Here is a 15,356-nt window from a genome sequence, read left to right on the forward strand (position 1 = left end):
ACAGCAGCTGTGAGGACAGTGAGACTCAGGGCGGTGCCAACCAGAGCCTTCCCCAAGGGGTCTTCATAAGCCAGAAACGTCACAGCCTTTTGGAGGCAGAGATCTTGCTGTCTGTTGGGATACTGATGATCTGCACACCGCAGACACTGATCCATGTCTGGTGAGCAATGTGAAATGTCGTCAGACCAGATCCAGCAGTTCTCCTTTATTCTCTGGCCCATTAGAAGAACATATGCCTCCTATTAAGTTAGTTAGCCCAGTTGCTCTTTATTGTTGCTGTGGACAGTGTGTAAAAACATGCTCTACAGTGCCTGGCATGTGGCACGTGCTTGTAGTCACCACCTCTGTGATGCTGAGGCAGGAGGATTGCGAGTGCTAACCCATTCTGCACAAATTAGCAACTTCGTGAGGCCCAGTCTCAAAATAAAACAAAAGGGCTGGGAATGAAACTCGATGGATGACCCTCGTCACTTCTCAATACAACAAAAAGAAAAAGAGAAAATGTTGAATAGGGAATGAGTTCCAGTGAACAGTGCTTATATTTTTTATGGTTAAGTAAAAAGTTATTGTTTTATTCATCATCATCATTATTATTATTATTGTTTTTTTTTTCCGGTACCGGGGATCGAACTCATGACCTTGCACTTGCCGGGCAGGCGCTGTGCCTCGAAGCTAAATCTCCAGCCCCTATTATTATTATTGTTAACAGTTCGGGCTGGCTTCGAATTCATTATGTATCCAAGACTGGCCTCAAATTCACTGCAATCCTCCTGCTTCAGCCTCCCGAGTGCTGGGATTACAGACGTGCACCACTGCGCCTGGCTTGCTTCTTATTACTACATCATTATGCAGTCACAGTCTCATCGCTCAACAAAAACAAACTCCTACCGCCTCATTCACAGGGCTGCATTAAAATATCTTTGACTGGATAGGTGGCAGAAGTATGAACTTCCTGTGAGTGCTGGAGCTCAAGGTCAAAGAGGCAGTGGATTACACTTCCTCTGGAGGGCATCTCTTCACCCTCATTGTGGTGCCCTATTGCTGCATTCTCATGTTTCAGCAGAGAGAAATGGATGCCCTCAAACTTGTTTATTTGGCACTGATTGTATTAACGAAGGTCGAGACCCTGCATTTCAACGCCATTACTTTGGGATTATGTTTCAAAGTACAAAATTTGAGAGGACAAAAGACAAGTACTTGTCTCGCCTAACTGTACCTCTAGAAGCTATCACCATGGTTACTTCATACAGGGACCAAATACTAACTGAGGAAACATCCTGAGCGGGATAATTTGCTAAGGTCCAAGGAAATAGAGATGGTGAGAAATACTGTGTTCTAGGTGGACTGTTGGGGTTTGGATCAAGGATCACCCCCAAAGTCCTCCGTGTTTGGAAGGTCGTTGGATTAGGGGAACATTTTAGCTCACTTGTTATAGAAAAGTTGGGTCTGATCAGGAAAGATGGGTTACTCGGGTTGACCTGGAAGAATGAAGCCTCACTTTGCTTGCAGCTCTCTGGAGGCCATGAGGTGGCAGCATTCTTCCGCCAGACCCTCGCTCCCGCCTCTGTGCGGTGGAGCCAGCCAAGGAGGCACCAAATACGTGAAATCCTCTCCCCTGCATGTTTTGGTGTTAAGTATTTTGTCCCAGGGACAAAAACATGACTAAGACAAAGAGTTAGTTCTCTCACTCCATCAGTTGTAATTTCTACCAGGGAATACAGAATTTTGTTCTCTTGCATTGAATTAGCAGATCAAATATGAGGGTACTGATCATTTTTCAGTACTGCGTGTTCCCATCACAGCTGTGCCATCCTTATCCATGAATTTCATCTTAGTTTTTCTAAGTGATTTTCAATGAATTTAAGAGAAAAAGACTTAAAATTTTTATGAAATTCCTTTCTAGGTAGCTCATTGATTTGAAATGTTGTAAATACTACCTTTTAAAGCTTATTTTCCAAATACTACATGACAAATATAAAGAATGGAAAATCTCGGGGCTGGGGATTTAGCTCAGCAAGCGCAAGGTCGTGAGTTCGGTTCCCGGTACCGGAGAAAAACAAAAAACAAAAAACAAAACAAAACAAACAAAAAAAAAGAGGAAAATCTCTCTTCACTAACTTTGTATTTAGTAGCTAGTATAGTCAATGATCACTTCCCTAATATTTTTGGATTTTATATTCAGGCAATAATTTCTATGACTAAAACCCTTTAAATATTTCCTTTCACACAATATTCCTGCTAATGCTACTGTTTTTTTTTTTCAGTATTCATGGGGTGTTACATTGAAATTCTCAATATTGATCTCCTCATATTCTACATTATGTCCAAATGTGAATCTCCATTCACAGTGACATTTTTTTTTTCTTTTAGAGATAGGATCTTGCTATGCAGTTCACTCTGGCCTTGAGTTTACTTTATAGCCCAGGCTGGCCTCAAACCCACAACAATCCTCCTGCCTTAGCCTCCCAAGGGTTGGGATTACAGGTGTGCACCACTACACCCAGCTCACATTGACATTTATATTATCTGGATATTACACACAGTGGTAGTTTTTGAAATTCACCATTTCTGATGACCTCAAAAATAATTTTTCAAATACAGGAACTATAATTTCATTTTATTTCAGTCTTTCATTCTTATTTTTACCCTGTTTCTTTTCTTTCTTATGAAGATAGATTTATGCCATATTTCACTGAACTCATATCATAATGATTCCAACACTTTTCACAAAGCCCAGGGAACCACTCAAAAATGGAGATATTCTCTTATATACAGTAGAGTTCTCTGTGAATACATTTATGGAAGCCTTATAAGACTTCCTTGAATTCACAGCTCTATCTGCTGTGTTCCTTACTCTAATGTGAAGAGAGAGCAGAATAATGCATCCATTATATACTGTTGTATAGCATACTAAGCACTATAGAAATATGTATTTTGTAAATCACATGCAACTTCTGTGACCATCAGCTCTGTTTTGATGAGAACATTTCTGAAGACTTGGAAAGTAAGGAAGCTCCAAATCCTGTCTTTGACTTGAGTTAGATAAATATGTATGCTACCACATGTTAAGACCTGTGGAGATAAACTTGTTATTCTTAGTTTGTCAAAGGGAGTCTCTTCCAAACAACACTATCTGCAATGTGTCTAAAACAGTGAGTCAAAAAAGTAGCTCAAGATGTGGACAGAGATTGGGTTACTGTCACGGAAAACATTACCAATTATATCAATTAAAATACTAACTGAAGAATGGAAAAAATTTGTCTTAGCATGTCTCTTCCAGATAGTTTCTGGTTCTTTCACAAATGGAGGAGTATAGAAGACCCATGGAATTTATCCATAAGGCACACACTCACCTGTCTCATTGGAAATCTCATTCTCTGCACAGCGTATGCAGTCATAACAACAGATAGGCTTTCCCTCCAGAAGGATTTTCCTGAATCCAGGGTGACAGCTTGCACTGCACACAGAGCTTGGAGTCTGAGGAAAATCATGTATGTGTTAGTAATAGAAAGGACTTCTACACGGTCTAATAACTTCAGTATTTTAGGGCTGTAGACTATTAACAACTGAGTATCTATACTTACAGCCAGCTAACCAACCAAGTTACAGTGAACCAAGTACATTAAACATGGGAAACATATGGATGGATAAATGTTTTCCTCTGCACCCTATCACAGTCAGTAAGAAATTCCTGGGTTCTGGTAAGTGAGCGACTAAAGGTCCCTATGTGTCCCTTCCCTGAGCTTAGAGGATGCATGAAATCCACTGCAAGATCTCACTTATTTATATGTAAAGAATTATGATGATGTCTGACCCACCTGTCTGAACTGTGAGGCCCACTCTATCATTTCCTCAGATAAAGACAATTGTTGACCATGTGGAAAATGTGGGGAGAACTTTCCTACTTTCACCTTAAGTCCAAGTCCTTCTGGAAAATTCCAAAAGTTGAGAATATCATACTCTGCATCTAGTTTTTCTTTCTGATTCATATTCACCAGTTCTCCAGCAGGACTGTTAAATCTGACGCTCTTCAGGAAAGGGTGAAGCTGAAAGAGAGGCATTATTTCATGATGAAGTGCATACCTGTGTCAAGAAAGCAAATGGAAATTAGGGAATGTCCTTCATTTTCTCCAATTTCCTCCTCAAAGTTTGGTTCTATCACTAGCATACAGCTGAGTAAAACAAATGAAAGAGTATTGCAAGCTAAAATATAATAATTGACTCTGTGCTTCCCCCATTGTCCCTGGGACAGTGGCACCAGCACTGTGAGTGTGTGAGTCTGCACTCTGCCCTTCCTCCATTGCCTCAAGATGACTGCGGGTGAGAGGAACACAGCAGTGCTGGCAAGAGGACCATGGCAGTGCCAGTGAGAGAAGTGGTGGCAGTGCTGGCTAGAGGAGACATCCTGAGGAATGGATGCCTCCTAGGAAAGCCTCAATGTCAGTGATAAGGTTATCTAACATTAGAATTCTTTTTTTTTTTTTTTTTGGTTTTTCTCCGGTACCAGGAACCAAACTCATGACCTTGCGCTTGACAGGCAGGCGCTTTTGCCGCTGAGCTAAATCCCCAGCCCCTCTAACATTAGAATTCTAAAAGAACCCATAAGAAAACAAAATAAAATAGACCACGATGAGATGAAAAAGCAAAATGCAATCTCAAATGTCCACCCCACCTAGGACAAATCCAAAACACAAAGAGACAGAGGAAATCAGAAGCCAGCAAATGGAACTCTCTGAAATGATAGCAGCAGACATCAAAAACAAATTGAAGAGGCCATAAAAGAACACAATCTCTATGGTGCAAAGAGAAATGACTACCAAAGTAAAAGACATTAAATCAGACACAGATGAACAAATAGAGGAGCTCAGGAAAATGATGGAAACTATAAATGCCAAAGATAGACAAGAAATGGAATCAATGAAACAGATCCAAGAGAAATGCAGCAGACTAGGCAGGTGCTTGTGCTACTGAGCTGTATCCAGCAGATTGAATGAAGAGAAGATAGAATATCAGATCTAGAAGACAGGAATGCAGCTAGCAACGAGGAAAAGAAGGATTTCTTAAAAATCACAAGAGATCATGAAAAGTCAATCCAACAGCTACAGGATGAAGCAAAGAAGAACAACATAAGATTGACTGGAATCAGTGAGAAAGCTGGAGATAGCACAAATGCCATTAAAAACCTTTTCACACAAATAATGGCAGAAAACTTCCCAAACATGGATAAAGAATTTGACATACAAATAAATGAAGCATATAGAACTCTAGATAGCCACAACTAAACTAAATCTACACCACAGCATATACTAATCAAGATTCCAAAAATTCAGCACAAGAACAAAATATTAAAAGCAGCTTGAGAGAAAAAAATATCATCTATAAAGAAAAGCCCATCAGAATCATGGCAGACTTCTCAACACAAACTCTAAAATCAAGAAGAGTTTGGAGTGAAATATTTCAAGCCCTAAAGGAAAAAAAATCTTCATCCCAGATTGATGTATCTCTTAAAACTGTCTTTCAAGATTGATGGAGAAATAAGATACTTCCATAACAAAGAGCAACTGAAGAAATTAATGACTAGCAAACTGGTGCTACAGAATACTCTGAAAGACATATTGCAAAGAGATAATGAAGGCCCAAAACACATGAACACCAATAGAAATAAGCCACCAGGGTAAACAATTAAACAGCAGAAAGACAGGGAACAAATAACAAGGAAACAACATGGAAGAGAAAAGCCAATACATCATCAACATAAATGCTCTCAACTCATCCATCAAAACAGACTGGCAGAATGGATCAAGAAGCAAAATCCAACAATATGCTATATTCAAGAAACCTATTTAACCCAAAAAGAAATTCATAGACTAAAAGTCAAAGGATAGAAAACAATTCTCCATGATACAGGACCCAGAAAAAAGCAGGAGTAGCTGTTCTATTTTCAGATAATGTAAACTTCAAGCCAAAACTGATCAAAACAGACAAAGAAGGTCACTACATATTCATTAAAGGAAAATTCCCAGAGGAAGAGAGAACAATCATAAATATTTATGCACCAAACACAGGTTCACCCAACTCTATAAAACAAATATTAACTGACAGAAAAACCAAATAAACACTAACACATTTGTAGTGGGGGATATTAATACCCAACTCTCACAAATGGATAGATCAACAGACAAAATATCAAAAAAGAAATATTGGAATTAAACCAAGCTTGTGAATAAATGGACCTGGTAGATATCTACAGAGTGTTCAAGCCCAAAACGTCAGAATATACATTAGCTAAACTCATCAAAACGAGGAAAGAACACAAATTCAAGAAATTAGAATAAAAAGAGGAAATCACAACAGATCCTACAGAAATACAGAGCATCAATAGCTATTATGAGAAACTATATTCTAATCAGATGGAAAACAGAAAGGAAATGGACAGATTCCTAGACACAATCAAATTGCCAAAACTAAATCAAGAAGATATAAAAATTATAAATAACCCAATATCCACCAAAGAAATTGAAAATGTAATTAAAAATTTACCAACAAAGAAAAGCCCAGCCCCCCCTCTTTTTTGTGGTACTGGGGATCAAACTCACGACCTTACACTTGCCAGGCAGATGCTTATGCCATTGAACTATATCCCCAGCCCAAGCCCAGGCCTGGACAGATTCACTGTTGAATTCTATAAGAAGTTTAGAGCAGAACTAATGCCACTAATGCTGAAACTCTTTAAAGAAACTGAAATGGAAGCAGTACTTTCAAAATCATTCTTGGAAGCGTGTATTACCCTGATTCTAATACCAGAGAAAACCCAACTGTAGGAGATGGTGACTTTTAGCATATCACTTTAGATAGAACAGTTTTAGTAAAGGCCTAAAATGTGTCCTGGGAAACCTCCCAGGGAAACTGTAAAAGCTATCCTTGTAGTCAACTTTGCCCAGGAATGTTTCCCCAAGATAAGGAACACCCAGGCCTAGATAACCATCTGTGACCCTGCCTGGGTTGTTTCATCCCTTCTTTGACCCTAGTTAAACATTATAACCCTAAAAGAATGTATAGGTTGTGAAAAGGGAAACAAACAGAACATAATGGGAGAAACATCTATCATGGTTAGACATGTGACCAGGAACTAACCCGGGTCCCACGGAATAAGAGGAAAACCATATGGCCACCTGAGTCAGCAAATGTAACATCCCCATCTGTAACCATGGAAACCCAAAACATATTTAAGAGCTGAACAAAGACTAGTGGGTGCCGACGTTTCCTGACTTGTTAGTTGGGAGATGAATGGTGTCTGGCCTAAAATTCAATAAACTCTGTTTGTCCTAAATAGGGTTCTTTGGTCTTCTGTGCAATTCAGCCTGTTTGCTGCCACACAACCAAGAGAGAAAGCTACAGGCCAATCTCCCTAATGAACATTGATGCAAAAATCGTTAATAAGATACTGACAAACAGAATTAAGCAAATCATGAAGAAGAGTATACATCATGACCAAGTAAGATTCATACCAGGGAAGCAGGGATGGTTCCATATATGCAAATCAATAAATGTAATACACCATATTAATGGAACAAAAGACAAAAATCATGCAATCATCTCAATATATGCAGGTAAAGCATTTTATAAAGTTCAACAACAATTCATGACAAAAACCTTACAGAAAATTGGAAGAGATGATGTTTACTTCAATCTGATAAAAGCCACCTATGACAGCCCAACAGGTAATATCATATTAAATGGTCAGAAATGGAAAGCTTCCACTCTAAAATCAGGAACAAGACAAGGACATCCATTATCACCACTTCTATTCAATATAGTTTTGGAAACATTAGCCAGAGTAATTAGACAAGGAGAAAAAATAAAAGGAATAAAAGTAGGAAGGAAGAAGTTAAATTTTCATTATTTGCAGATGACATGGTACTCTACATAAAAGATCCCAAAAACTCCATCAGAAATCTTGTAGATCGAATATCCAAATTCAGTAGTGTAGTGGGTTACAAAGTCAACACTCACAGAACAATAGTGTTGCTATACACAAGCAACAAACTCACAGAGAGAAATTAGGGAAACCACACCCTTCATGATAACTTCCAAAAAAATGAAATACTTAGGAATTATTCTAACAAAGGATGTAAAAGTTCTGAATAGTGAAAATTACAGTACCCTAAAAAAGGAGATTGAAAAGGATATCAGACCATGGAAAGATATCTCTTGTTCATGGATAGGAAAAACCAACATTGTGAAAATGGCCATACTCCCAAAACTGCGATACAGATTTAGTGAATCCCAATCAAAATACCATTAACATACCTCATGGATCTAGAGAATATATGCTTAAAATTCATTTTGAAGCAGAAAAGACCTAGAATAACAAAAGCAATTCTGGGAAACAAAGGCAAATCAAGGGGCATCACAATCCCAGACCTGAAATTATACTACAAAGCTACTGTTATAAAATCAACATGGTACTGGCAAAAAGCAGACCCGAGATCAGTGGAACAAAATAGAAGATACAGATGCACCCCCAAACACACTCAGACATTTTATCTTTGACAAAAGAGCTAAATATGTTCAGTGGAAGAAAGACAGTCTCTTTAATAAATCATGCTGGAAAAACTGGCTTCACACATGCCAAAGGCTAAAACTAGACCCATGTCTATCACCATGTACTAAACTAAAATAAAAATGGATTAAAGATTTAAATATTAAAATAGAAACACTAAGTTTACTGGAAGAGAAAATAGGCAGAAATCTCAAGGACATAGGTATAGGTAGAGACTTCATGAACAAAACCTGGGGAAATATTACAAAGAATCAAAAAATGGGCTCTCACCTTATTAAAAAACTTTTGCGCAACAAAAGAAATCACCAAAAGAGTGAAAAGGCAACTCACAGAATGGGAAAAATGATATCCTATTGTCCCACAGACAAATGACTTATATCTAGAACATATAAATTAAAAAAATTAGACCTTCCCAAATTTAAAGACCCAATCTGAAAATGGGCATCTGAGAAGAAGACACATTTCTGCCATGAAGAAATACAAGTGGTAAATAAATACATGAAAAAATGTTCAACATCATTGGTCATTCATGAGATGGAAATTAAAACAATGCTGAGATTCGATCTCACCCCCAGAAGAATGGCTATCATGAAAAAAATCAACCAAATGCTGGGGGAGCAAAGAACAAATGCTGGAGAGGCTGTGGGGTAAAAGGAACACTTCTCCACTGTTGGTGGGAGGGTAGACTGGTACAGCCACTGTGGAAATCAGTGTGGAGATTTCTCAAAAAACTAGGATTAGTTTTATTTGACCCAGAAATTCTCCTGCTAGGTATTTTCCCAGAAAAATTAAAAAATCATACCACAGTGATATACATGCCCCCATGCTTATAGCAGCACAGTTTGTAGTGGATAAATCTTAGAAACAACCCAAATACCCATCAACTGAGGCATGGATAAAATGGATTTTTAAAAATATAATGGAGTACTACTCAGCCATAAAGGATAAACTGGAGATTTTTTAATAGGTAAATAGATGCAACTTGAGACTATACGTAAGTGAAATAAACCAAACCCATTCATGGAAACTGATGGATTTCTCACCTCACTGTAATTCCTACTGAATTGCTGCGGTGTCCAGCCAATATGGTGCTGGAGGCCCTGTGCTATGTCCCTGAACCAGTATGGTGCCAAGTCAGTATGGCACTGGCCACTAGAGGTCAAGTGCTAAGCCCCACCCTTTTTCCTCTGAGTCAAATTACGACTTCCTACTTCCCTTTTTGTAATATCCTGTTTCCTTTTCCCATGCTCCTGCCCAATCCTCATCTGCCATGTCAGGTAGTCCTCCTCTTAAACCCTGCCTCCAACCTGGGCTTATTTAACCTTTGACCCTACAACAGGCCCTCTCTCTCTTTCTCTCTCTCTCTTTCTCTCTCTTTCCTTGTGGTCTTCTCTACACCCACAATAAAGGCATTTTGGGGACTGGGGATTTAGCTCAGTGGCACAGTGCCTGCCTGGCAAGCACAAGGTTGTGAGTTCGATTCCTGGTACCAGAAAAAAACCAAAAACCAAAACAAAACAAAATAAAGGCATTTTATTCTGCTTTACTTCTCTCTGCACTGGAAAAACCTATCAGAAACATCATATTGTCTCACTAGTGTGAGAAACTGAATAAGTAAATAGGACCCAAAATGTACAATAGACATTGTGAACTGGGAAGTAACTGTTCAAAGAAAAGGATGACTTGTCATCTGGGATAGGGGAAAGGAAGAAAAGGAAAAAGAAAAAAATATGTACATGCAAGATAGTTAAGATAGTTTAAAAGCTAGCTTCTCTTAGTTCCTTGAAAAGGAATGTTTTGTGCTAATATTGTCTAGACAAGATATCATGCCTGTATCTTGTACTCTGATTAACTACTATGAAGACAGCAATATGCAATGTATCACCTACTGTAACTGTTCTACTAACCTGTTTTGAAACTTGTTTTTTATTGTTTTTCTTCTCTTTAAAATAAAAAATTAGTTTTCTAAAATGTCACATTTGGGGCAAAATGTCCCAACATGTGCACAGCTAAATAAAAAGTAGACGTGGTAGGGGGATAAATCCCAGCATGGTTCCTGCATGACTGATCTCAGAGCATCAATCAGTGGCCTGAAGCCACTGATTGCAGTGCTTGCAGAAATAACAGAGATCAGAATTACAGGAAACCATTTACTTAAAATACCCATTATAATTCAAAGGACTTTTAGGCATTTAAGTCACTAGTTCACTTCAGTTATGAACTTCATAGGCAAAGACATTATTTTCTGTTGATAAAATTAAATGTTCAGGGTGCTGAGGTCCTCAGTAACACAAAGCATGAATTGCTATTCATGAATTCTTCCCGCAACGCCACAGGTATCTTGTTCTTGAGTTCTACCCAGGTGTTTACTTACCTTTTTGGTAGTTGAAAAGTATGCAATTGTTTGTTTGGGACAAAGGAACCTAAAATCCTTGGATTGGGCATGTGGGGAATTCTTCAGAAAAGTCATTTGAATGACAAATTATACCACCCTTTGGAAGAGACATTACCTGCCAGGGGGAAAATATCAATCCTTTCCCATTTTGGGTTGGTTTCACATCTACTGGTTGAAGGAGCATATCATGCAGGGTGTGAGCCACGGCATACACTGCATTGTAGATATCATAGCTTACATCACTCATGGTCGTGTCAAAGCTCTGCCCAGGTAATCCTTCCAAGGAGCTGGAGGATGAACAGTTCTCCAGCGACTTACAGTTAGACTCTGTGCCTGAGCAATTAAAAAACCTCCACCACAATCTGGCAAGGAAAATGTCTTCAGGGTATTTGGAAGGTTTCACTGTCTGGGTGAAATTTTTAAAACCAGAGATCTCATTGTGGTGGTGAGAGAAAATGAGAGTCCCATGGAATGAGTCAAGAAAGAAATGTTTGCGGCTGGTGGTAACATCCCATTGCGAGGTGGTGACCCAGACTATTCTTGTGATGAAATAGTCCCATTGTTTAAAGGCTATACCTATGTAGGAGTCATCAGCACCAAAAATGATAACAACGTTGGCCGATGATGTTCTAATTTGTCTGTGGTACGTATTACGTCTTAGAAACAGCAGCAAGGAGCTTGGGATCATAGTCACAAAGGCAATGCACACTCTGTTCCTCTCCATCTCTCCTCTCAAGGCTGAGAGAAACTGAATACCTTTCTCATCTTCTGAAATAATCATCCCTACCCAGTTCCAGCTGAAATGAAGCATCAAGGAGACCATGCCACGGGCTAGAGATGTGTCCTTGGGGGCCATCTGATAGAGAGAAGGGAACTGACCATGGTTGTTCAGGATAGGATCAAAAGGCCCATAGGTGAGCTGAAAAGAAATAATATACTCAGTCTTATAATGAAGAAGACGGAAGATTGTCTTTTTTTGGGGGGTGTGGTGCAAGATCTCACTGTGTAATTTGGGCTGGCCTGGAACTCACTATGTAGCTCAGGCTGGCCTCAAACTTGAAGTCATACTCCTGCCTCAGCCTTCTGAGTGCTGGGATGACAGGCGTGCAGCACCACACCTGGCTGAAGATGGTTTTAAACTGGGACCACAGTACTCAGGTGCGCTGAGCAGCAGATGGAAGTGGCAGAAGAGAAGAATTCTCTTCCTGGTTTTTCTAATAATCTCCCAAATCCAGAGAGCAGCTTATAAAACAACACAGTTCACGCAGCTTTCCAGGAAAACACTTTCTTTTCCTCACGTGGTCATGAATACTTATACCCATCAATTACTCCATGTACCTACCCTTTGATACTCATACTTGGATACTTTCATAACCTTAGTCTCTTTCCCCCTCCTCGGGCATCTGAGGAAGGCGTGCAGTGACATGGTTTCATCTTCCCCCATCCCACCTACCGTTACCTGTGGGATTCTGTAGAGCTCCAGTAAAGTCCCAAACTTCAGAGATGCTGACAAGGTGGTCTGTGTCAGTACCGCCGCAGACTTGCTCTCTCTCCTGCAGGTGTAATTGGGGATTCTCTTCTTCAGTCCTGAGAGCCAAACTATGGAATTCTCCAAAACAGTGCGGTCATTGAAGACGTTGTAGAGATCGTATCCCAGAGACATGTTGGGTAAGAGGTGAGGATTCTTGTTGATCTCCTCAATGGCAAAAACAAAGGCCAGCACATACTGGTAGTTCTTAGACTCCAGCCTGCATAGAAGGCAGAAGATTTTTAGGAGTAAGACTCCAATCACGGTTCTTTTCAAATCCAAGTCATTAGCCACGGTGTGTTGAGTGCTTGTTTGTTCCTAATATATACTATATTAACAGAACATGTGGGGGTTGAAACACGAGATTTACTGGGAGATAAATATGGTCAGATATTTTCATTAGAGTAAATCTCATAGAAAGTGGATTTGGGTCTTTTGAAATTCAGATAGAGCATGCTTCATTACTCAGTCCCAGGGGGACTCATGGGAAGTCTGTCTCCATCCATGCCCTAGGTGAGATGGCCTAAGAAGCCAATGAATATGACCAGGCATCGAGCTTGGGGTTCCTGTTCTCCACATATGTGAAATATAATGTCTTTGCCTTTCTCAGTGCCTCCTCTTTTTACTCTTTCCTCCCTCTCTTCTTCTATTTTTCAATTTGAATCTGCATAACCTTAAAATGATAATAATATAATATATACAAAGATTTGGCTTTCCTTGTGATTAGTTAAAACTCAAGGCTTTTATAGGTAAATGGTCACAACTAGAGGCCATACTCATAAGTGAAATAAGTCAGACCTGCCTGTGTAAGAATTGTATTGTCTCACTAGTGTAAGACCTGAAAGAGTGAAGAAAAAATTGGAGGTATGATAGACATTGTAAAATGAAAGGAAAATGCTCAAAAGTAAGGAGCAACTGGGGTGTGGGAAAAGAGAAGGGAAAGAAGGGGAAATTATGTAAGTATGTATATACAGGATAGCTAACACAGTTGTACTACTGTCTTCTATTGCTCTACAGAAAGGAACAGTTAATGATTACTTGTTTGATCAGTCTTGTATGTCTCTGTTTTCTTGAGAAACCACTTTGAAGATATCAAAAAGTAATACAATAACCATTGTTAATTTCATACAACTTTGTCTGTAACTCTGTTTTGTTTGTATTGCTCTTACGCTATTTTGTAAATGGATGTCTGTTTGCTAATGTTTTCCATTTTTATTTCTTAAAATAAAAAAAGGGCTATTTGAATCCTAATAAGGAATTTTATGTTTGTACAATGTAATTTTTTTTTTTTTGTCTTTTTGAGACAGGGTTTTGCTATGCAGTTCAGGCTGGCCTTGAGTTCACTTTGTAGCCCAGGCTGGTCTCCAACTCACAATGAACCTCGTGCCTTAGCCTCCCAGTGCTGGGATTACAGGCATGTGCCACCACACCTGGTTTGTACAATGTATTTGATGCAGTTATAACTCTCTTGAATTTTTTTTGTTGGTGTGTTCCTATTTCTTTGTGCTTTCTGTTGTATTTTGACTTAGAAGTTGCAATCAAATTTCATTTCACATGTTTCTTTACACAAGGTTTGGCTACATTTGGCAATTTGTATTTAACATGAGTTTATGTTTATCTGAAAAGAGAAGGGATCTGCATTACTTTGTGTTTAGGAATGTACTTGCCTTGCACTTGTCCTCCGTATTTCATTTTTTGTTTTTCAGTTACATTTTCTATTGCTTCTTCACTCCCAGCTTATCATGTATCCCGGACCACATTGTCTGCAGTGTGTGTTTACTATTTTCTCATGTACTGCACAATCTACATGACCTTTAACTTCTGGGTCTTGCATAGCTCACTTGCCACTGTCTTTTTTTTACAGGAACTTTTTTTTTTTTTGACCAAGAATCGAATTCAGGGCCTTGCGCTCGCCAAGCAAGGTGCTATATCCCCGGTGTCATTGTCTTTTTTTTATTTTTGCATTTCTCAGGTCCTTTTCATCTTCTCCTCTGCATCTAACTCCGCTTGCTCATTTTGTTTTAGCTCCTTGTTATTTGCACTGACTCTAAATTTCCTTCATGGAGTAGGCCGGTGTTCAGTTTGAGTTTTCTTTTCTACAGCTTTCAGTTAACCCGAACTTAGTTGTCATTTTCTGGTGGTCTGAAGACGCTTTCTTAAATTACAGACTTGCTTTTGGACACCACCAACTATTTACAACCTACTTTTCCTTCTTTCTTTCTTTTTCTCCATTCCCTATATGTATATAGAAGGATAGCTGGGAAAACTGTACTGCTGATGTCTAATGGTTTATGGAAAGAACAGTTAATAAATTTTTTGACCAACTTTGCATGCTTATATCTGGTAATCTGAACAATTAATTTGAAGACAACAATATGCAATATAACAACCACTGGTAAATTCCATCTTGTCTAGTGAAGCTCTGTATTGTTTCTAATATTATTTAAAAATTATTTTTAATTTTCTTTAATGTTTTGATCAGTCTTGCATTCTTACACCTGGTAATCTGAGCAACTTGGTTGAAGATAACAATATGTAATACAACAACTGCTGTTAATTCCTATCATTCTGTTTTGAAACAGTGTATCATTTTTATTGTTTTTGTTCCATTTTGTTTTTATGTTGTTATTTTGTTATTGCTTTTTCTTATTCTCTTTAAAATAAAAAAAAACCAACTTTTCTATTTGCTTAGTTTTGTTTCTTTTTCTTCGTGGATTTATCTTACTTTGTGTCCGTTTATGAACATAAACAAATCATATTTTGTAAAGGTTCTGAACACTGAGCCCAAAGCCTTCAAGCTGAATTCTATCTCCAGTCTTATTTTTCTCCTTTCTTTTCTTCTTTTCATTCTGCTACAAATATATGTGAAT

General features: G+C 38.6%; 1 protein-coding gene across 1 annotated transcript in view; it reads right to left on the reverse strand.

The window, feature by feature from the left end:
* Positions 1 to 12,992, reverse strand: part of LOC102012796 (vomeronasal type-2 receptor 116-like) — a 28,666-nt gene extending 15,674 nt beyond the window's left edge. Inside the window, exons 1-6 of the mRNA XM_013507196.1 lie at positions 12,952 to 12,992; positions 12,418 to 12,706; positions 11,074 to 11,877; positions 3,819 to 4,046; positions 3,354 to 3,477; positions 3 to 157 (exon numbers count right to left, since the gene is read on the reverse strand). Of these exons, the coding sequence (XP_013362650.1) occupies positions 3 to 157; positions 3,354 to 3,477; positions 3,819 to 4,046; positions 11,074 to 11,877; positions 12,418 to 12,706; positions 12,952 to 12,992 (1,641 nt within the window). The remainder of the gene's footprint in view (positions 1 to 2; positions 158 to 3,353; positions 3,478 to 3,818; positions 4,047 to 11,073; positions 11,878 to 12,417; positions 12,707 to 12,951) is intronic.
* Between the last annotated feature and the right edge of the window lie 2,364 nt (positions 12,993 to 15,356).

The sequence above is a fragment of the Chinchilla lanigera genome, unplaced genomic scaffold (genome assembly GCF_000276665.1).
Source record: "Chinchilla lanigera isolate Chin_1 unplaced genomic scaffold, ChiLan1.0 scaffold00123, whole genome shotgun sequence".
In the NCBI taxonomy this organism is placed as follows: domain Eukaryota; kingdom Metazoa; phylum Chordata; class Mammalia; order Rodentia; family Chinchillidae; genus Chinchilla; species Chinchilla lanigera.